General features: G+C 42.8%; 1 protein-coding gene across 1 annotated transcript; it reads left to right on the top strand.

Annotated features, from left to right (window-relative positions):
• Positions 1–1,345: 1,345 nt before the first annotated feature.
• LOC127218740 (NACHT, LRR and PYD domains-containing protein 8-like) lies at positions 1,346–9,212 on the top strand. Its single transcript, XM_051179731.1, is given in 12 exon segments — positions 1,346–1,385; positions 1,844–2,052; positions 2,317–2,460; positions 2,462–2,581; positions 2,583–2,785; positions 2,881–2,966; positions 3,269–3,334; positions 3,968–4,295; positions 5,315–5,317; positions 6,808–6,939; positions 9,003–9,055; positions 9,169–9,212. Coding segments are annotated over 12 exon segments (1,428 nt in total).
• The last annotated feature ends 14,661 nt before the right edge of the window (positions 9,213–23,873 follow it).

Genomic DNA, 23,873 nt, shown 5'->3' with positions numbered 1-23,873 from the left:
CAAGTTCCCAAATAGACGTCTCAGTCACTATCGCCTGTGCAGACACTCCCACTCCTGCCCTGGCTGTTGATTCTAGCTACAGCCATGCTTACATCTCCTGCCTCTCCATCACCCACAGATGGTAGATAGGTTCTGCTTTCTATAGCCAGTTCCAGGCCAGCCAAGACTGGACAGTGAAACCCTATCTTTTTTTTTTTTAATATTCCAATCCCAGTTCCCCCATCCCCTCCTCTTCCCTCCCCTGCCTCTCCTCACACCCCCATTTGCTCCCCAGAGAAGGTAAGGCCTCCTAAGGGGAGTCAATGAAGTCTGTCCCATCATCTCACTGAGGCAGGACTAAGGCCCTCCCCACTATGTCTAGGCTGAGCAAGCTATCTCTCCATAGGGAATGGACTCCAAAAAGCCAATTCATGCACTAGTAATAGATCCTGGTCCCACAGCCAGTGGCCCCACAAACTGCCCAAGTCACCCACTGTCATGTGCAATCAAGGGGCCTACCTAGTTCAGTCCTATGCAGATTCCCCAGCTGGTGAGACCCTATCTTAAAAAATAAAAACAAGTTTAGTTTGATGAATCTACTCCTGGGCTATGTGTATGCACATATGTTTCTATAAGGTGAACATTCATATCCAACTGATTGGGGTTTTTGCATCAATATATGCTTCGTAAAAGTGCAAAACATTTTACTTTGTGATGTTTTTTTTTTTTATTTAGCTGAATAGGTTGACCTCAAACACACTGTGTAGCTAAGAATGACCTTGAACTCCTGATCCTCCTGCCTCCACCTGCTGAGTGTCAGGTGAAAAGTTTCTGCACCTCGATAAGCCTCTCCACAGATGCAGCAAACCAAATCAGACCAAGTCAAACCAAATTAGAAAAAGCCTTCATTTAATGGATATATTGCTCCCAGGTGGCCCTTTCAGCTCCCAAGAGAGGAGATGGGAGAGAACAGAAAACCACACATCTATTTTCTGAGTGGCAGTTTAAACACCCCGTGGGAGTGGTCTTGATCATCTCTGGGGGAGGGGTCATCATTTGGTGGGCTTTCTGAGATGCAGAAGGGTTTGGAGGGAGATAGGGTGGGGGGCTTGGATGGAACTTGCACCGTAACACTGGGGTTACAGTTATGCCCCATCAAGCTCAGTTTGGAGTAATGAGAAAGGAACTCCCGGCTTTTTCTTGTCTTTCATTCATCGTTTTTCAGGTCTTTTAAGATGGGCAGGAGAAGTCTTTGGAAGTGAATTGTAGCTGCCTTCAGACGATGCTTTGGGGTTACTTCCTATTACAAAAAATAATCTGCATAAAATCCATGAGAATCACTGATGTATGCCCATCATCTGACTTAATGAAAGCCAACTGGAATTCCCTTATCTCCATCCCACTTTGTGAGTGTGCTGCAGTACGGTATAGCAGAGGGCAACCCAGACATCGTTGTACTTGTAAACGATTATCTCTAACAACAACAAAAAAGCCTTGAACAGAACTACAATCCCAGTATCAAACCCATTCAGATCAGTGGACCCCTGGTGACGCTTTTCCTGTTTCAGTGTGTTTAGAGCATTGTTGTCCCAATTGCTACAAAGGAGCAGGCAGAAAGCTTAAGTTCTAAAACATAAGAAAGCTTCTTGGATGGCAAGTTCATCTTTGAGAATTTGAAAATTCTTGCCACCTAGTCTTTTCCAAGGGGGACAGAGATGAACATTATAAATGCACTCCCTCCAATCGTATTTATCACTGACAGAGAGGTGTTGCTCACCTTGCATGAGGATGAGTGAGGCAAGATGAAGATCCCAATCATGCCTCAACACCCCTCCCAACACTAATGATCTTTCTTCCATCCAAGCTTGGACATACACTCACTCCATTGCCTCCCCATGTAATAATGGGGTCACAGGGTACGTGAGTTATTTAACCAAGATAGAGCTACAAATTTTCAAGAAGCTGTTAATGAATGAGCAGATCCGGCTGGACTCTCTCAGCATCACCTGGGAGCAGCTAGGCAGAGTCAGCTTGGCAGAGATAGTTCATCTCTCAACAGAATTCCTTCCTGGGGTATAAGTTTGGGATGTGAGTCATGAAATCTTGAACAGAATGAACCAGAAAAAAAATTTCCCTGGTATAGAAAAAGCTAAGGAACATTCTTCCTACCTGGTGTTCCATCTAAAGCAAACACTACCGAGTTTGATGAAAGAAGAATGTGATAAAATACAGGAGTACAAACAATGTGTGGTGGAAGAGACCCACGCTCTGTGGAACAACACCATGTGCCCCTGAAACCAAACAGACTTCTCATATAGCAGTGTGGGAAATCACTAGGCCATCTTGCCATGTCTCTTTCTACCCAGGAGTGACCAGGGGAGACAGCCTAAAACTGTAGTAATCCATGGATTTCCTGGTATTGGAAAAACAACCCTGGCCAGAAAGATGATGGTGATGTGGGCACGCAACGAGTTCTACTCAACACAAATTGAAGTATGCTTTCTATTTCCATTGCCAAGAACTGAGCTGGGAGGGAGAGCACAACTTCTCTGAGTTGATTAGGGGCCAAAGGCATAGGCTTCAGGCTCTCATGTCTAGGATTTTTATCCAGACCAGATCAACTTCTGGTCCTGTTTGATGGCTTTGAGGAATGCCCATCTTCCCTCATCACAGGACCAGCTGGACTGATGGAAGACTGGAACCAGAAGGTGCCTGGGTCTGTTCTCCTAAGCAGTTTGCTAAACAAAAGGATGTTTCCAGAAGCCACATTCCTAATCATGGTGAGACTAACCTCCAAGTCACTCAAGTGAAAGAGAATGAGATTCTTTTCACCTGGTGGCAAGATGTCTGCTCTGTGCTCAAAACAACTGAAGATTTGGAAGTGCTGGCTGTGCCTGACAGCTTCCTGGAGACTCCATTCATGCAGAAATTCACCATGGCCCTGAAGCAGCCCCATCGTAAACTGCCAAGACTAAGGCTGGAGAACTGTAAGCTCACTGAGGTCTCTTGTAAAGGAAGGATCTGCTGAGCTGGGCCAAAGATCCTTGTGGAAGTCTCTTGAGAGAGTCAATTCTACTTTCTTCAAATCTCGACTGCTTAAGGCAAAAGGCAAGTGTCTGGAGGACTTCCTGGCTCTTGATTTTCAAAGAAACTTTCTGATAACCCAGCAGTGCACTATTTTCAAAGCTCTCCTCCCTGGTTTCAGTCAGAGAGTAAAGTAGCTGTGAGTGTTCATAGCATTTATAGTCATTCAAATCGATTATCACTTTTATGGCCTTTAATTTGTTAGCCAAAGATAACTTGCACTTGAAGGATCTCATCAAGATGCTGGCACAGTCTTCATTTGAAAGACCAGGTAAGAAAAGCCCCATTTGAGCCTCATAGCTTTCTCTTTCTCTTGACATTGTGATCAGATCCCGGATGTTCATGAGACTCAACTGGTGATAACACATCATTCTTTGCAGGGGGGGGGGGGAAAGGGAAGAGAACATAAAACAAGGCACCAAAAACATTCCTGGAAGGTAAACAAGACAAACACATAACGATCTCCTTGGCCTTCTAGCTTTTGAAAAATGTTCACATGAAGAAAGGTGTCTATGGTGGTCTCATCCACCATGACATGCTAAAGTTCCTCTTGTCAAACACACTCTTCAGTTCCCATATGCCCTGGGCAGCCAGGTGGCACACACCTTCCAGTTGCTTTTGGTAATTACCACTGGAAAGTTTCTTAAATATTGTTGGGAACAAGTTAGCCAGATACAAGACAAACACAGACATTGCATTTGGACAAGCCTTTGTGATATCTACCATTTTTTATATTTGTTTTCTTAGATAACAGTACACCACCTATCACACCCCAGGGACCCGACAAATGGACAAGAGAGTGGCATTTTTCATGGCAAAATCCACAGTTTGATTGCTTGTCATTTTACTTGTGAAATACAACCTGAGATAGTTGAATGTTTTAATCTCATTGAATCCTGTCAAGGTGACATGGAAGGGATATTTGCCTTCTGTCTCAGGCACAGTAAGGTGCTGACCCACCTGAGCCTGGCAGAGAACAACTTGAAGGACTCAAGGTCAAGGCATATCTGGAAAGATTTAGAACATCTAATGTGTCCTTTGCAGATACTGGTGCTGAGGCAGTGTTCTTTGACTTCAGCTTGCTGTGAATATATGATGTCAGCTCTCAAGAACAACAAAAGCCTGAGAAGTCTGGATCTGAGTCACAATAGGTTGAGGGACCATGGGGTCATTCTAACCTGTGATGCTCTGGCAGATGCTGATTGCAATGTGTTAATTCTGGAGCTGGAACAGCATGGGTGTTATGAGTAGGTTTTCCCTGCCAGCCTTGTCCCACAGCTGCACCAGCCCCAAATAACACAAAGAGATGCTGTATTTGATATAAAGCTGTAGGCAGTTACTAGTTTCTTATCAGCTGGCTCTGTCTTAAATATTAACCCATTCCTATTAATTTAAATATTTCCATGTGGTTTCATCTTACCAGAGAGAGCGCCTGGGATACTACCCTGTAGGTCCTCCATCTTGAATCTCCTCTCTACTCCTTCCTCTCTCCTCCTAGTCTCCTAGTCCCTCCTATCTTGCTTTCCTATTTGCCAACAGTGCTTTATTCATTAACCAATAAGAGAAACATATTTACAGAATGACATCTCCCATCATCTCCTCTTTTCTGTCTAAAATAAAAAGAAGGATTTTAACCTTAGCATAGCAAAATAAATCACACAACAGTTATAAAATAAGAATCACAGTTAACAATAGTTCATTAACTTTAGTAAGATTTAAAGAAAATATTCTATCATCTATCCTTTCTTTGTGAGACTAAAGTCTTATATGTAACTTATCTTTAATCTTAGCTAAGGAAACCTATAACCATAACTATCTGTCTTCAACTCCCTCAAAGACCACAGAAGGATAATATATAAACTCTAGAATTAACAGAGACAACTCGCCTGGTCATTCATCCAAAGTTCTTCTGTCACATTCCATCTTCAGCCCATAGACCACAGTGTGTCTGGCAGACTCCTCAGCAAAGCAGGAAACTTTAAACTGTCCATCTGTATTGGCAGTTTGTCAGTCACTTTACTCTGTGTCCTGCAGAATGTCTGGCAAACTCTGCCATGAAGTAGGAACCCTGGAGCAATATCCATCTTGTATCAGCAGTTACTTTCCTGTGGGCCCGGCATGCCCAGTTTATACAGCATAAAGTTAAACAGTCTAGACAAGAGTAGTATCTTGCCCAAATGGCTAGTCTTGCTATATTGAAAGCAAACTCCATAACGAGTTTCTTCGATGTCCATCTTCCTTTCTGATGCAGGTGGTGTTGTGATGGGAGATGTCATTCTGTAAATATGTTTCTCTTATTGGTTAATGAATAAAGCACTGTTGGCCAATAGGAAAGCAAGATAGGCGGGACTAGGAGACAAGGAGGATTCGAGGAAGTAGTAGGGAGGAGTCAGCATGTAGAGATTGGAGAGAGCAGATGCCGGCCCTACTCTCTGGTAAGATGAGACCACATGGAAACACTTAGATGAATAGAAATGGATTAATAAGACAGAGCTAGCCAGATAAGAAACAAGTAACTGGCCAACAGAATTATGTCAAATACAGTGTCTCTGTGTGTTATTTGTGGCTGGCGCCTCCCTGGCTCCAGGCCGGCAGGAAAACCTACTTGTAACATATGGCGCTGCAACATGGCTAATAAAAACTTCCACTTAAAATTAAGAAAAGCTAAGAAAAGGATTTTAGAAACAAAAGAACAGAAACAAGCAAGGCGTCTTGCTAACAGCATTTTCCTGGGTTGGACTCTGTTTTGCTAGAGACAAGCAGAGATTTGTGCGGCTCCTTTAAGGGAGATTTCCTGACTCAGCATAAGCAGCAAAAAACCACAAGGCTTTTAAAGAGCTCTGTTAGCAACTGAATGGTGTGTACAAGAGCTGGCAATGGCAGTGGCCACATCTCCAAGCAGGCAACATGCTGCTGGATGGCAGTTTAGACCAAGGCCATGAGCACAGCTCTCAGTTCTGGCTGTAAAAGTACCCACCACCATCTTGGATAGACTGCGGCTAACACAGCTATGATTTTCATTTGAGCAATGTTGTTGTTTACCAGATAAAGACTCGTGGCTGGAAAAAGATAAAGATTTACAGTAAAGACAGATTCACATTAAGAAAAAGCACTAAAGGTTTACAATGTGTTTTTAAATATATGTAGGTTTGGGAGAGAAAAAGAATAAAATGGTTTTAAAAAGACAGAGAGAAGCTGAGTGTGGTGGCACACGCCTTTAATCCCAGTACTCAGGAGACAGAGGTATACGGAGTTAATTTCAGGACAGATAAAAGTTACACAGAGAAACACTGTTACAAAAAATGAAAAAATAAAAAGTAAAAGAAACAGTAATAAAAAAAACACATAAAGATGGAGAGAATCTGGATATTGTAAGGTATTATATTGTCTCTATCGTTTGACTGCTGAGGAAATAACAACTGTTAAAACAAATGTTGTTAGCAGAGCTCTTTAAAAGCCTTGCAGTTTTTTTGTTTGTTTGTTTGTTTTTTGGTTTTTTTGTTTTGTTTTTAGGCCGGATAGATATTTATTCAGGTAGAAATAACTTACAACATAGACAGATGAAAACCAGCAGGTTCCTGGTCCCAGGGATGCCTCCAGATCCTCTCCTCTGACCATGTCTGCCAGCAAGAGAACACTCCTGGGCTCCTCCTCAGACCTAGTTCCCCAGGTCACTTAGACCATTCTCCACCCCCAATGGGCGTGGTCAGTGCCACACATGCAAAGTGAATATCTCACTACAAGTGGGTCCACCTCCATCTCTTGCCTAGCTCTGGTGGCATCCGTGCTCCATAGCCACAGAAAGCTGATACATCTAGACCTGAGCAAGAATGTCACTGGAATCAATGGCATACTGACCTTGAGCCTGGCATTCTTGTACCATAGGCAGGCAGAAGCTGTCATTCTGAAGAAGAAAACAAATGATAAAGTGGACTTGAAATCCCACCAATCTCCACCCTGGAAAGTTTCACCCTGAAAATTTCCATTCCCCCCCCCCCAAAACACTCAATATAAACCCTGCCTTCTGCTCACTTCTCTGCTGTTTCTCGCCTAAGCAGAAGTAGCTACCATCATGGTTCCCCCCCCCAATAAATCTCTTCTGTGAGGTATATGGTAAAATCGTCAATCAAAGAAACACCCTGGCCCTGAACCCAGAGACAGTGAAAGAAACCTGTCCTGGACTTAAACCCAGAGCCAAATCTGCCCCTGACCAACTGAGCATGAAACCAACTAATTCCTGAGCATAAAATCTAGCTAATCTCTGTGTTTGTCCAAAATCAGGGATTGAAATCCAATTCCCACCCCAAAAATCTCCACCCTGGAAAAACTCCATTTCTAAGAAGCCCTATATAAGTAGTGTGCCTGTTTGCTGCTGCTTTTTTCCCCCCACCCTGTCAGAGGCAGCCACCCTCCTGGATTCTTCTCTCCTAATAGATCTCCTGAATGAGGTTTGGGTGAGACCTTCTTTTGCCAGAGCAGAGACAGAGCCTGAGCAGTGTAGAGCAGGGTGTAACACTTTGACTGGGGAAACCTTCCCCTATGGAAGCAGAGTTGTTACACTCCAGGGGACCTGAGCAGAACTGTAACTTCAGGGCTATAACACTGGGAGACCTGAGCAGAACTGTAACAACTTCAGGGCTGTAACACTGGGAGACCTGAGCAGAACTGTAACAACTTCAGGGCTGTAACACTGGGAGACCTGAGCAGAACTGTAACTACTTCACTGGGGAAGGAAGCCCTTTTCTGCCTTGGCAGAGATGTTATGTCAGGGAAACCTTTCCCTACAGAAGGGCTGTAAGCTGCTGTGCTTACATTGACTTGTGGTACTCCTTGGCTGCTGACTGCCAGGATACCTGCAGTATCCTGCAATGCTCACACTCTTTACTGTGATGAGGGTGATAAATTTCCTTGAAGGGTACACTCCACATTGACACTTGTTTCAGGCTTTCCTGGAAGAAGTCAGTATGGAATATAGCTTCCTTTCCTCCCATAGTGAAATGAGGTGGCTCTCAAGAGGCCAAATACTCAGGTTTTTTGAAATGTATGAAGAGGTAAGACAGTGTCTTCACCAAAGCTGGTGGGACGGATGGCTTTGAAAGTAAAGAGTTTAAAGTTTACCTGGCCTACCTTGCAGACTTAGTCAAACCCTTGAACTTGGTGCATCTATGCACAGGACTGGCCCTAACATGCTGTCAGCTAGAGAAGGTTGTCTGCTTTTGTCGGGAAGTTTCTGTTCTGGCAAAAATGCATGGAGAGAAGAAACTTCACCATCTTCCCTTTTCTCAAAGAAGTCAAGGCATCAAGTAAGGAGGGTGGAGGCATAGCAATGGAAATCTTTATCTTCAACAGCCCAGAAGCTTCTTTCATGGATACTTTACAGTGGGAGACCTGGGCAAGGTAAGTGAAATGATACTAAACTGTGGTGGTTTGAATAAAAACGGCCCCCATAGGTCTGTAGGGAGTGGCACTATTAGGAGCTATAGCCTTGCTGGAGTAGGTGTGGTCTTGTTGGAGGAAGCATGTCTCTGGGAGTAGACTTTGAGGTCTCAGATATTCAGGCCAAGCCCAGTGTCACACTCTCTTGCTGTTGCCTGCTTGTTTGGATGTGGAACTCTCAGCTACCTCTTTAGCATCTCTTTAGCATCATGCCTGCCAGCTCAGCACCAAATTCCCACTGTGCTGATGATGGACTAAGCCTCTGAACTGTAAGCTAGTTCCAACTAAATGCTTTCCTATGGTCATAGTATAGTGTCTCTTCACAGCAATAGAAGCCTTAACTAAGATGTGGAGCCTTTTCTCCTTTATCTAGATTTTTGTCTAAAATGGCCATTTAATAAAAAATGACCCTGCTGGGTGGTGAGCCAGTGGCCACATCTTAATGGAGTTTGAGATGATGAAGCCTGGGATTTCTGGTATACTCAATTCCCAATGATTCCCAGGCTGGCCAAGACTTCTCTAGGAATTCTCATGCTGTTTGCAACTGCACAGCTGTGTGAGCTGGGATTTTTAACACTTCTATACCAATTCAAAACTAACCCAAAGGCTGTATTAGTATGAGTGAGGACATCTGGATGGCTATTTCCAAAAATGTCCCTTATTTCTCAGGCATCACTGAATTGAAGCTGCAACAGCAGCAGGAGGTGCTGTGAGCTGGTGTGTGTTGGGGGGGGGTTGCTTGTTTGTTTTCATTGTTGTTTTGTTTTTCTGGGGGTTTTTCTGTTTGTTGTTGTTGTTTGTTTGTTTTTTGAGACAGGGTTTTTCTGTATTGCTTTGGAACTCCCTATGGCTAGTCCTGGAACTCGCTCTATAGACCAGGCTGGCCTCGAACTCACAGAGATCTGCCTGCCTCTGCTTCTCGAATACTGGAATTAAAGGCATGCACCACCAACACCCAGCCTGTTTATTCTTTCTTGATTTGTGTTGTTTTGGTTTTTTGAGATAGGGTTTCTCTGTGTAGCCCTGGCTGCCCTAGAACTCTCTGTAGACCAGGCTGGCCTCAGAGATCCTCCTGCCTCTGCCTCCCAAGTGTTTAGATCAAAGGTGCGTAATATTAAGCGTTAACTTTCCCATTTTTCTTTTTATATTATTTATATTATATTATTATAAACTGAGTTTTAGAAGTTTTAGCTACTTTTAATAAGGTATATGAAAATCTGGTTTGAAAACAAGGAATACAAACAGCAGAAAAAGTTAAGTACCACAGCCTGGCTGATACAAAAGTTTTATGTGTGTATAACTTTTTGATGAAGTAACTTCAAGACCAGCTTCATGAGGATTTTTCTCAAAACCAGGCAAAGAAATAAATTACTTAAAAAGAAAAATAAGTCTCCCTGATGCTTAGCTGGCTTTTGGTAACCTGTTCCCCATGCTGAATTACCTGGCCCCACCTGGACATGAGGGGAGGAGCTCCATCCTGCCTCACCTTGATGCATCAGGCCTGTCCCTTTCTGAATGGAGATGGAGGAGGGAATGGGGAGGGAGGTAAGTGGGAAAGAAGAGGGGACACAAAGAGAGGAGAGAGGGGATACTGATTGGTATGTAAAATAAATGAAAAAAGTTATTTAAATAAAAAAAATTAAATTGCTGGAGAATTTTCTGTTCTTGCAGAGGGCCTGGTTCTGTCCCCAGCACCAACATTGGGTAGCTCAGAACGACCAAATAACTCCAGTTTCAGAAAATCTGATGCCTTCTTCTAGCCTTCATGAACACCTACACACACATACTGCCCATACAGACAAGCACACTCACACACACACACACACACACACACACACACACACACACCACACCTAAAATAAAAATAAATAAGGGGGATGAAGATATGGCCCAGCAGTTAACAGTGTGTACTGCTCTTACAGAGGACCTGAGTTCAGTTCCCAGCACCCACATCAGGTGGCTTACAACTGCCCGTAACTCTAGCTTCAGGGGAAGCAGATGCTCTGGCTCCAAAGGGTACCTATCTCACAGCACATGTACTCATACATATACATAACTAAAAATAAATATTAAATCAAGTTAAATAAATAAATAAATAAACAAACACTGGAACACTGAATATGGTATGATAGGCTAGGAACTGAGCCGAGAAGAAAGACGGGATCTACCATAATTAAGGACAAACTGACAGTGACCCCTCCCTTCTCCATGAGGATTGTTACTAGGAGGCTAATCAACATTATAGAATATGAAGCAATACAGTAGGAGGAGGAACGCCTTATGAAACACTTGCTTCTAACCGCACTCTTTGGAGTTAGTCTCGGTGTCTATTCCCTTGTCTCCTATGCTGTGGATACTATAATACTGATAAATATCCTGATACATTAGGTAATCTATGTTTTTAATTATTTCAGTGCTCCGAGTCAGCAAGCCTGCTGAGGGCTTCCTGCCCCTCACCAAGATTCTGGTTAACAGTCCTGTGGTAAGATGAGGGGACCACATTCCTATCCAAGTCCCAGGCAGAGGCTGTACTTGCTCACTCACCCTGACTTCCTCACACCACACTTTCCCTTGTATGTATTTTTCTAAGACAGCTTAACTGTCTTGAGCGACCAGAGTATAAATTATAAACAAGATGGCCTACGTACATGTGACATTCACACATACACAAAGCACATACAAATTAAAAGGGAAAGTTTAAAAAAAACTCTAACAAATATGTTTTCCATAATAATATGCGTATTGGCACAGATCAATCGTATGTGTTCTTTTTTGATTTTTTTTCTAACATAAGCAGTTCAGTCAGAGGATGAGAGTTTATAACCAGTAGGTGTCACTATATGCAGGTTTGGGTGGAAGCAAACGTGCTGAGATACCACAAATGTGACATTAAACATTTGTAGAAAGGGTATTAGGTGCTGAAGACATAGCTCAGCAGTTAAGGGTGTTTATTGCACTTACAAGGGACCCAAGTTTAATTCTCAGCACCCTCACCAGAAGACTCTCAACCACCTGTAACTCCAGCTCCAAAGGAGTCAAGTCTCTGGCCTCCATGCAGGTACCTGCTACTCATGCGTTCGCGCGCGCGCACACACACACACACAAACACACACACACACAATTTATATGTACATATACACATAAATACATAATTAAAAAATAATAATTTAAGGTATTAACTCAAAATTATAGTGCTCACCCTGAACTTCTGATGTCTCAAACTTGCCAGACAGAACTCTGGTGCAGCCTGTTAGCACCAGACCATACCTAAGGGATTGACCATGTCATAAACCGGTGGAAATCAAAACAGACATATGAGCATCATGATACTTGGGTTATAATTCAATTGAAAGCACAGCCTCTGGACACTTAGTCTGTAGACTTTTGATCACTAAATTATAGGGAAATGGTGTCAAGCTTGACTTCCGTACTTAGAAAGCAGTGAGAAAAGTGAATTGGAGGCTTCCAGCATCCTTCTGAATTTGAAGGCCAGTGTAGAGTTGCTGTGTAATTCATAGTCTTCGTACTTTAACTCCTGAGACTAAAGAGACTTGAGGTTGCTTTCACTCTGCAGATTTAACAGAAACCTTATTCTGATTCAGAAATGGATTCAGTTCTTGGCTTAGTGACTCACTTGCTGCATAAACATGTTAACAATAATAAAGGAGAGTTGGGCAGAGAAGAGTGGAGGGGGGAGGCTCAGCGGGTAAGGGCCCTTGCCTCCAGGCTGACGACCTGAGTTTGATCCCTAGGATCCACGTGGTGGAAGGAGAAAACCGACTGCAACCTCCACGTTTGCACTGCAATGCACACGATCATCCACGAAATAAACAAATTAAAAAAAGAGGACTGGCCAATTGCTGCTCAGTGTTCGTTGGTTCACTTGCTGCTTTTCAACATAGCCCCCTTATTTTCCTTGAGACACTTTCCTTCTGGTGTCCGTCGGTCCTTGTGGCCCCCCTCTCTTAAGTACATTTAGCCCCAGTGCTTTCTCTGGAATAAAAGATGCTGTGTAGACCAAGTTACCAGGATACATCTAAATCTTCCATTAATCAGTTCTGCTACCTTAGGCAGAGAAGGTGCCAGAAAATTCATGCAACAGCCAAAGGAAAGAGATCTCCGTGCCATTGCTCCTGCTGCTAAATGCTGCCATGCTCTTTTTTCCCCCCTTCCACTCCTTGAGGCCACACAGTCTCTTGTATTGGAGGCTACTTCCCATTGCAAACCATCCAGAGACTGGCCTCATCTGTCCAGCTTCCAGGATTATGAATGAGTAATGGGGAAGTTTTGATTCTAGTTTTGTTAATGTGGTTTTGGGCAATGCTTACTTATTCTTGCTCTCAATTTTCTCCTCTATAAAATCAAACGCTTGTAGAGATTTCCCTCATAGAACCTTTTCATTCCCCCCTCCAAATGAGTCATATTTTATTTGCTTAATTGTTATGTTTTGTGGCACTAGCAATATAAAGACATTTTCCTAGCTATAAGCAGAACTAGGCAGTTGGTTTATTGCATTTGAGGATTTGGGGGTGGGGAGCATCAGTTTGATTGGTTGGAACAATAACAACTCTTTATTTATTACATACATCTTTCTGGCAAAAGCCCTCTCTACATTTTCAGAACTTTATCTCTCATGTTTTATTTTTGTATATTTTAAGTGTCATTTGTTTGTTCTTGTTGTATGTATATGTGACATGTGCGTTTGTGGTGGTTGTACATGCACATGTGACACAGCATGTATGTGGAGGTCAGACCTTTGGGTTTGTTGTGCCTACCGGGTTTCCTCAACCTCCAAGGAAGTGACTCCCGACTGTAAAAGCAAAAGGTTTTTATTGCTAAGAACCAAATCGGCTGAGACCTCACTCTGTCAGAAAAGTAAGGTGCCCACTTACAATTGCAAAGCGTTTTTAAAGGGACAGGGAGGTTTGAGACTGCTAGTCTCAGCTCATAAGGTTTCCAAGGTTTCAGAGATTTCATAGAGTACAAAGTTTTTACAAGGCGGGATTGTTTAGCGCACCTGCAAGGTTAGGGGGTTTTCTTTCTCTAGGACAGGCAAGCTCAGTGGCCTTGTCCTTAAGATAATGGGGGGTCAGGGAGAATGTACTCTCCAGTCAGGGAGTTATCTATATCTATTGGCAGAAACACTTGTTCTTTCTAGTTTTCCCTTCTTGCCATGAGTCCCGTATCTTTTAGTTATTAATTTTCCCTCACAGCGGTCAGTTCCACCTTTCCTCAGGTTCCTAGGATCAGATCAAGCTCAGATGGTCAGGATTGCACAGCAAAGCAGTTTTACTAGCTAAGCCACCCCCCGGAGTGTTTTATTATTAATAATATTAGAACAGGAATATGGTAGACACTCACGTGGCCATTTCCAGACTAAAAATCATTAGCATTTACCATGACTCTCTGGTTAAATGCATAGATATTCATTATTCAGGAATCAAAAAACTCACCTACTTTAAAACAAGGAGAATCTAATGTAAAAGATTAGTAGCCAGCTAGTAGGGAACTGAGAGGGCCAAAGGGAAAGGGGATAGTGACATATCACAGAGACAGCAATGCAGGACACAGCCAGCAAACCAAGGGCTGGCTGGATGAATAGAAGAGGCTGGGGTCATTGAAGCATAGAGGAGGGGTCCCTTGGAGTGATACTCATTGGTCTAAGGAGGATGCTATGGTTGGCCAGTTGTTGATGCCTTAGGATCTCAGAAGTCTGAAGGACAGCTGCCAGCCTGCAGGTGCTGCTGGCTCTGAGCATACTGTGGTGGTCTAGGGAATGTGGGAAACTACAATCAGATTAGATATAACTTGGAAAAAACTTGTTTTCAACATGAAGAATCTGGAGAGATGATATGATACTGGTGGCAGCAGCAATCAAAAGAGAGGAACAGGTGCCCCTACCCTACCTTCCTTCTAGATGTTTCCTATGTCATGCACCTCTTATTTATAAAATAAGGGGTAATGTGGGACTGATAAAGAAATGCATGCTATGACACTAGCCCCCATGCCACAGAATATAAAGTGAAGGAAGGATAATATTGCAAGACATTGGATCAATCGCTTACTAGATTAATAGCACATTCTACCCCTTTGGCTCTTCTGGAACTCTCTGTAGACCAGGCTGGCCTGAGACTCATAGGGATTCACCAGCCTCTGCCTCTGTGTGCTGGTATTAAAGGCGTGCACCGCCATCACCCGGCTTAAAATTAGCCTTTCTATAAAGGTAGTTTCTTCCCCAAATAAGAATACAAAACAGCTCAATCCTGAAATTTACTAGCAATAAGCATTAGCTATTTCCCTCTAAATGTTACATTCATGTATTAACTCTAGTAATAATCATTACATAAAATAGTCAACCACTACCAAATAACTAATATGTCAAAGTGTTTAGGACACACAGCTCCTATAAAATCAGAATGCTTGGCAGAGCCAATAGTGGCTCCAGTCCAGGGCCTTAGGGGAGCTGTAGTTTCAGATCCTTAAAACCCAACTCTGTCTAGCCTAAGGGGCTGTGGTTATCAGTTCCAAGGCCTCTGTGTGCTCAGCCTGTGATGCCCTTGACAAATCCTATGATTCCCTTTGTGCAACATTGTTTGCTTAGCCTATTCCACTGACTTATCTCATTGCATGGTGACTCCCTACTGACACTGTCACATTTCTCACTAAAAACTGTATATGTGATGCCACACTTCTTAATAAGCTTGCTTAGCACCAGACATAACCTGTGTAAGACCTCCCAATCCCAAACTTTTCTATGTCATTGTCTTCAGATCTCTCAGGAACTGTCATGAAGAATGATCTTCTGGTCCAGATCATCAAAGAATGATCCCAAAGAAAAATTAGAAAATATTTTATGATAATGAGGACAAAATGCCACATGCCAAATTGTGAGATGCACCAGAGTCAGTGCTCAAAGGAAATGTACAGCTGTAAATGCTTGTGTTAAAAAGAAAAAAACAACCAGGTTTAGTGTTGTATACCTTTAACGCTAGCACTAGGAGGCAGAGGCAGTCAGATTTCTGTATGTTTGAGGCCAGCCTGGATCTGCATAGTGGGTTCCAGGACATTCAGAGCCACATAGTAAGATCAGAAGGAGGAGGAGAAGGAAGAGAAGGAGAAGGAGGAGGAGGAAGGAGAAAAGGCAGAAGGAGAGGGGAAAGAGGAAGAGGAGGAGCAGGTATAACCTGTACTTGTACCTTCAGAAATGAAACTAATCCAAAGCAAGAAGGAAGAAAAAACATAAGGGCAGAAGTACGTGAAATAGAGAAAGGTCAATAAAAAGCAAGAGCTGGTCCCTTGTAAAGATAAATAAGGTGCTAAGAAGATGACTCTGTGTGTGTATGAGCATATACTCTGCAAGTATAAGGACTGAGTTCAAATCCCCATGACCCATATGAAAAGTTAGGCATAGTTACACCTGCCTGTAAGTCCAGCACTGGGGTTTGGAGTCTGGTGTGTCCTGAGAGCTTACTAACCAGCTAACCACAACTGCAAACTTCTGGTTCAATGAAAGACCTAATAAGACAAAGAATGATAAGGGGAAACACCCTATGTCCTCCTCAGCCTGGACATGTACATTCATGGGTACATGTACCTGCCTACTCATGTGCATATACCACACACACACACACACACACACACACACACACACACACACACACACACACATGATCAATAAAAATAGCATACTTTTATCTAGGTTGTCATAGGCATAAAAACCTCAAAGTCATGAATTAAAGAGAAAAAATTGCTACCAACACTGCAAAAATTTTTAAATGCTTTCACAAATGCTATAAACAATAATTATAAACAACACATTAGAAAATCTAAAATAAATTGAAAAACTCTCCTTGGGAGACTTATATTCCCAAGACTGATTTAAGGAAAAAAATAAATACTTTGAGTACACTTTAACAAATAAAAAATGCCAGGCGGCATTAATCCCAGCACTTGGGTGGCAGAAGCAGGTGGAACTCTGTGAGTTACAAGAGCTAGTTCCAGGACAGGCTCCAAATCTACACAGAGAAACCCTATCTTGAAAAACAAAAACTGGTTTCTCTGTGTAGATTTGGAGCCTGTCCTGGAACTAACTCTGTAGACCAGCCTGGACTCAAACTCACAGAGATCCGCTTGCCTCTGCCTCTGCCTCCTGAGTGCTGGGACTAAAGGCGTGCGACACCACCCCAGCTATTTACCAGATTTTTTTTAATACTACACTGAAATGATTTCTAGATAATAGAATTCCAGAGGTCCAGGAGTGTGTGGCACAGCTTTGCCAGCTTTGGTGAAGGCCCTGCCACAGATGGTAGCACAGTGGTAGACCATGTGTTAGGGAGATGATCATATAGTGAGGTAGAATTCAAAGAAGTGGTAAGGAGGGGCCATTAGTGACTTCTTCCTTGGTCCCCACCTGTGGGTGGAGTTTCAATGTGTCCCAGAAAATGCTCCCAAAATAACCACATAAAAACGTAACATTAATTATAAATGATCAGCTGATACTTCAGACTCTTACATTTTAAGTTAACCCATATTTCTTATCTACCCTCTGCCACCTGACAGCACCTTCTTTCAATGTGGCACATTCATTTTACTTCTCTCAGTATCTGCTTGAGACTCCCAACACTCCATCCTCCTTCTTCCCAGCATCCTCTGTGTCTGGTCCTCCTACCTAATCTTATCCTGCCTAGCTTTAGGCCAGTCAGCTTCTTTATTAAGCCAATCACAATGATACATATTTACACAGTGTAAAGGAATAAATTCCCCCAGAACCACACTCAGAACCAAGCTTCCAATACATGAATGCTTGGGAATGTATTGGTAACTTTTCTATAGCTTCAATAAATAGAACACCAAGAGCAAGGCAGCTTATAGAAGGAAGGGCTTATTGGGCTTGTAGTTCCAGGGGGATAAGAATTTGTGGTGTCAGAGAAGTGTGGCCACAAGCAGACATAGCAGCTGGAGCAGAAGCCAAGGGTACATACACATCTTAAACCATAAGCAGGAAGCAGAGAGCAAGCTCAAGATAGATCAAGTTCTGTAGCTCTCAAAGCCCACCTCCAGTAACATATCTCCTGCAACAGATACCACCTCCCTAAACCTCCCCAAACAGCACCATCAACCAAGGATTAAATAGTCAAATGCCTGAGACTATGGGGAACAATCCATTCAAATCACCACTAGTGACAAACATATGTGAACCAAAGAAGTAAATCAAAGAATCCCAATAGAAAATAAGCTCAGGACCAGGGGCCTTTACTGTCATCTGATAAACTCCACCAGATACTAAAAAAAAGAATCCATCTTTTGCAAACAAACAAACAAAAAACTTGGAAGAAGGAAGAACACAGTTAGTAATATCCAACATATATTACAAGAAAAAAATCAAACCAATGTTCTCTATGAACATGGCCATAAGACTCCTCAAAATATACCAGCAAACTGAATCTTGCAACATAATATAGATTATACTCTGTGACCAAGTGGAATTTATTCTGAGAATGCAAGGATTGTTCAAGGTCAAAATCAGTGTAATTTACCACAGTGAGAAAGGAAATAAAACATATGATCATCTCAATAGACATGGGGAAACCCAACACTGTTTAATGAAAAAAAAACCCTCAAAACTAGAAATAATAAACTTCTTTAACTTCATGATTAGCATTTATGAATAACCTTAGCTAACATGATAATAATGGATGAGAGAAAACCTTTCCTGTAAGATCAGGAAATATCAAAGGTATCTACTCAACATCATGCTTGGAGAACTAGTCAGAACAGTTGGGTATAAAAGCAAAAAGACTTCCAGATTGGCAAGAACTTTGCTTTGGTTCTGTTTTTGTTTTACGTTGGGTGTCAAGCTCTTCTTGTGTAGGCTGTCTTCAAACTCTTAATCCCCCTGTCTGCCTGCTAAGTGCTGAGATTATAGGTTAGGTATGTTTCACCACAATCAGTCCAAGAATTACTATTTCTAATGAGTGTTTACTATTTGGCATAGAAACTCTGAGAAGTGTCATTATCCACTGATATCCTATGCATAGTCTTTCTTGCTTGTGCAGCAGCAGCCCGGTTCTTCCTTGGTGACTGTGGTGGTTTGTGTGAGAAATGTCTCCCATAGTCTCTGGCATTTTAATGTCTTGTCTCCAGTTGGTATTTATGGAGGCTTAGGAGGGATGGCCTTGCTGGAAGATGTGTGTCAACAGGACAGGTGTTAAGCATTTCAAGATTTGAGGATCAGCAGCATTTAGGAAACCGATTCAGGGCCACCTCCTACCAGGCACCGGAACACGGAACACCTTGGAACTGCAAATGAAGTCTCCCCCAGGGGTTTCTACACTCTGCTGATCACATGGGCATATTCTTGACTAAATTTCCTTTACACCGTATTCCAAAATGACTTCTCATGGCCACAGATGAGCTCTGGGGTGCAGCCACTTAGAGTACAGCTGTGTTTGTATCTCCCCAGATTCACATTCCGAGATCCTAAGCTAATTCTCTTATTCTGTAAGGTCTATTTCATGCCTACTTGCAAGTCTGTGACCACCCACCAAGCTTTAATATTTGCCTTAACCACTGCAGCATACATCGGTAATGCTGAGTATCACTTAGTTCAGATACAATAGACACCAAATGTCATGCTCAGAACTCTTCAGGACTGCTTCAGGAACGTTCTGTTCCATCAGGAGATTGAAGTTGTAATGCTGAGGGTTTTTTTACAGTGATCAGCTGGTGCTATAGTGTTAGTCAGAATGAACTGCAGATCAGGTTCAAGTTCTGGCTTCCAGTCAGCTGATTGCAAGGGACCCTTCCCTCCTTGTAGACAAAATTATAAATTGAAAGAAGAAGGGGAGAGGGAGGAAAAGGAAGAGGGGAGAGAGGAGGGGAAGGAGAGGAGGAATGAGGATGAGGAAGAGGCAGCTGCTGCACTGTGGGTATGGTTTGTCAGAGAACTGAACTGTTTATTATACTACCCAGGTAAATCTCCTGCCATCCACATCTTTATCCCTGACTCCTCTGTTTCTTGTCCACTAATCCAATTTATGACCCAATGGATCAAGTAGCCTTTAGTCCCATGGTAAAGGGCAGGTCTTCACAAGACTTAGCAGAAGACCATGAGTTATTTCTCAGAGTGTGGGTTTTCACGAAAGCCCTGGAGATTTTAATTCTGTTGGCATTTGCCATGGGCTCCATATAGAATTTCTATTTGTTCATTCAAGTATCATTGGATCTGCTGGGTCTGAAGCTCCAGGTGGCCATGCAGCTAGCACTAAGGCCAGGCTTGCTTCCAGCCTTTCATGCTCTGGTCTCTGGATTATGGATTACTTGGTAAATGGGTTGGTAAAATACCACTCCAGATCCAAATGGCTACCAAGCATTGTGCTTCACCACCATGGAAAGAAATGAGAAATAGTAGCTTGCCTTTGGTCATGACATGGCTGTTGCAATATGTTCCAGAAAATTAGAACATCAGAAACATTGTTTTTTACTAAATCTTTTACTAAATCTTGGAGGCTATTTGCTGCTACCCTAGAGCAAATCTGCATTGTCATTAATGAAATGGACTAGCATGATGTTCAATGGGAATGCATAATGCTCAGGTTCAAGGTCAGACAGGGCTACATAGGAAGACTCTGTCTTTTTTATTGGTTTTCCTTTTGACTTTTTTTTCCTAAAGAACATGTTTTACTTTTACACTGTAACTCACACATGTGGCACTTTGCAACCGTCTCAGGTCAGAAGCTCAGCTTCTCTGTCCCCATGGCATGGAAGGTGTAAGTCAAAGAAATGAGTATGCACACATATGTAGTTTACTGTGGGCGAAAACATCTGCCAGGTGTGAGTTGAGTAGACCTAACATGCAGAAGTCTTTTCTGAGTGTTCCTTACATGCATTGAACTCTCCCAGATACAAACAGTTGCAGACCAAGCTCAGTTCAAGAATACAGTTCATTCCCATTTCACTTCCTAATCTGAGGTTTCTGCTTTTTCCTCCCAGCCAAAGGGCAGAGATGAAGACTTTACTTTCCCTTTGCTCTCCCATGATTACACTGGCAGAAACGTGGCAAGTCCTGACCACATCTTCTCCTCAAAGCTTGATTCTACAAAACAGTTTGAGGCACTCCTTTAAAAAAATATGTCTGTTTTGCTTTGTGACCCTGGTCTCACTCTGCCACCCCTATGTAGCTCAGGCTTGCCCCAAACTCATAGTAGTCCCCCTTCCTCAGCCTCATAGGTGCTGGGATTACAGGCATGAGCTAGTGATGCCCAGGATTTTAGTTTCTGAACCATGCATTTGAAAAGTGGTCTTAAGGGCTTTTCCTTCCTTTCTTCCTTCCTTCCTTCCTTTTCTCCTTCCTTCCTCCCTCCCTCCCTCTCTCTTTCTTCCTTTCTCTCTTTCTTTCATTTGATTCTAAAAATGAAATCTCTCCAGCCACAGCCCTGCAAGTTACCTCTGGAATCTGGTTGGAGCATTTCTGGCCACTTCCTGTTGAAGACATGCATGCAGTGTCTATTTTGGTCTAACTTCATTTCTGCCAGAGCTCCAGTCCTTTCAGGGCTTCAGCTTTCCTGAAACCATCTGCTCTGGAGTCTCCCTCTGCTTCCTTCCCTTCCCATGGAAACTACTCTATCCAGGCACTATGAGAGGAACTTGTGCCCAGGGTCGAGGGGTGAGGTCACCTCAGCTCCCTCCCACTAATGTAACCTGGGAAAGACCCGTCACTGTGCTCCACTTCTCTCTGCTGCGCAATGGAAGAAGGAACATCCATTTTCACTATTTCCCTAAATAAAGTGTGTCATTGCAGGGAGTTCACCGCCAATTTTCTGAAGTCTCTGCCACACCCACAGATCTGGCCCAAACATAACAGCAAAGGAAGATTCTGTAAGAACTACCACACAAGTCCTTTATTTTCACTTTGTCAGAAAGCAGGATACTGACTTAGTTAAGCACTCCCGTGGCTTTCAAACGCACACCATTCCAAGACAGAGAGTAGAAAACAAATGTGCCTCTCTCCAGTTCTCCAGTTTCTCTCTCTAGGGAATAAGGTTCATTTCATTAGTAATTAAAACAAAACAAACAAAAAAAAAAAAACCAAACAAATGAAAACCCAGCATTTCACTTGGTAGCCCAGGCTGCACTCAAACTCACGACCTCCTGTTCAACCTCCTGGGTGCTGAAAGAAAGGTGTATGCTCCACCACACCGGGATAGAATCTTTTGGGTTCCCTTCTGGGGTTTGCTTTTGTGAACTTCTGTTAGTATACAAGTGTGTAATGATTTATTTAACTTGCTCCCTAAGTGTTTGAAGTTCTTCTTTGTTAGTTCAAATGAGTTGAAACACACGCAGCATACTTCCAGAAAAAATGTCTGGAAACAGAGCTGCTGGGTCTCAAATGACACCAAAACATACTTTCTTTTGGGCTGACTGACTTGTTTCATCCTAAGTGACATAAGTAGCTAGTGTCTGCTTCAACCATATGGCCTTTTAACTTGTTCTTTCCCATCACATGGCATTACAACCATGAGCACAGTTCCCCAGGGCCACCAACTCAGAAGTCCATACAATTACAGCATTGTCATTGTATGTCTCCCCAAGCTTGCTTCTTTACTGACACCCCATCTCGAATGACCTCATGCTGGGGAACTTCACCATCACTAAGCCCTGTATTGAAAATAAACATCTGAATTCTTGGGTCTTGGCCACCAGCTTTTGGAATGACTCAATAATGGCTTTGTAGACACTTTCCTGCCAAGAGTGGAGTAAGAGAAGAGTTGAAAAGAGCAAAGCGAGCAATCCATATTTTAGCTTTGGGTGTAAGTTACAAGATCTTGGATTTCATCTGGCTCCACAACTATCAAGTCACTAACAGTCTCAGGGCCTCTTGGCATTGTGCATGGAATGGGGACCCTGACCTAAATTCTTTTGCAGGACCTTTCTTCCTTACTGAGTCTAAAGACTCAGATGCACCCTAGACCAGGGACTGCTTATCTACCCAATGTAAGCAAGAGGGACACAAGTCAGCACATGATTCTAGCCAATGGGTGGGGCAACTGAGAAGGGCTTTTGGTAGCGATGTTTCAGGTGAGCAGGCTGGAGGCTGGTTCACATAGTTTGCTGTGTCTCTGTTCTATTGTTCCACCTACACCATGTCAAGCTATTAACACAGCATCCTTAGAGTTCAGAAGAGAAGCACAGAGAGATTGTGGGAACCCAATTGCTCATCAGTTAATAATTCATCAGTTAACAATTCAAAGAAAGTTTTTTGTTCATGCCCATTCTGTGTTGAAGTAACTTCCTACAAGAGGAAGGCTTGAACTAGGCATGGGGGAGTACTATGGTGGGTTCTCCTTCTATAGGAACGGACAGGAACTCGTTGAAGCTAGTTTAAAGAGAGAGGAAGAATAAAAGAATAGGACTTTTATCACAACTATTACAAGGATCAGAACAAAGGTTTTAATAAAGCAGCCCCAGCTCTCTGTACTTTCCAGTTCTTTTTATGTGGGAACGTCACTGTCACAGGTTCTTTCCAAATGACAGGAGACTAGGACCCTGTCTCTGAAGTTAATACTTCAGAAGAAAATCGGTACCCTTCATGGAGACCACATGGGAGGGTAGACTCGTGCCTACCATCTAGGCATGTCCAGTCTGAGACCCCGACCTCTACACACACAAGCACACATAAATAAATAAATGTAATTTAATTTTTAAAATTTGTTGAGTAAACATTGAACCCACGAACTCATCTCTTTATATCATTACTTGTTTTATGTTATACAACATACAATGCTTTAGATAAGATATAATATTGTTATTTGTGTGACATTTATTATCATTACAAATTATAAATTTATGTAATATCAATAGTGAGTCTCTGAATAGCTTGCTAGCTTCCTAAATGCCTCATGGGTGAGTGTCATGGCTACGGGAAGGAAGACAGGTACAGGTGAGATCATCATTATTCTTCCCACTTCTCAGAAAGTGAAATACAACCAATGCAGTTCACTGACTTGTCTAGGGTGTTGGAACCGGCCTTGGACTTTGAAGGCATATCTGCATTAAAATTCTGACTATTAACTTTGCATCTTGTGACAGCTGTTAGACAGATGTTCCTACTGCCCAGTGGAACACTAACAGCTAGAAAAAGGAAGCAGAGGAGGGAATGGAGAGAAGCTAATAACAGGCCTCTGGGTAATCTCCTGGTATATGCCTGCTGTCCAAATGGTATTACCTGTGTTTGGGGCTGAGACCATCCAGAGGGTCCCATTTCTCTCTGCATGATTTGAGGTGGGCCTGGGAGTCAGTGGAGTGAGGAAAGAGTCACTGTCTGCAGAGGAGAGAGATGAGGGCTGGAGCACAGAGTCCCCTGTCCTCATGTGTGG

This window comes from Phodopus roborovskii, unplaced genomic scaffold (assembly GCF_943737965.1).
Source record: "Phodopus roborovskii unplaced genomic scaffold, PHOROB, whole genome shotgun sequence".
NCBI classification, from domain to species: Eukaryota; Metazoa; Chordata; class Mammalia; order Rodentia; family Cricetidae; genus Phodopus; species Phodopus roborovskii.
Note: the sequence above shows the minus strand (reverse complement) of the source record. Positions and strands in the feature narration are given on the sequence as shown.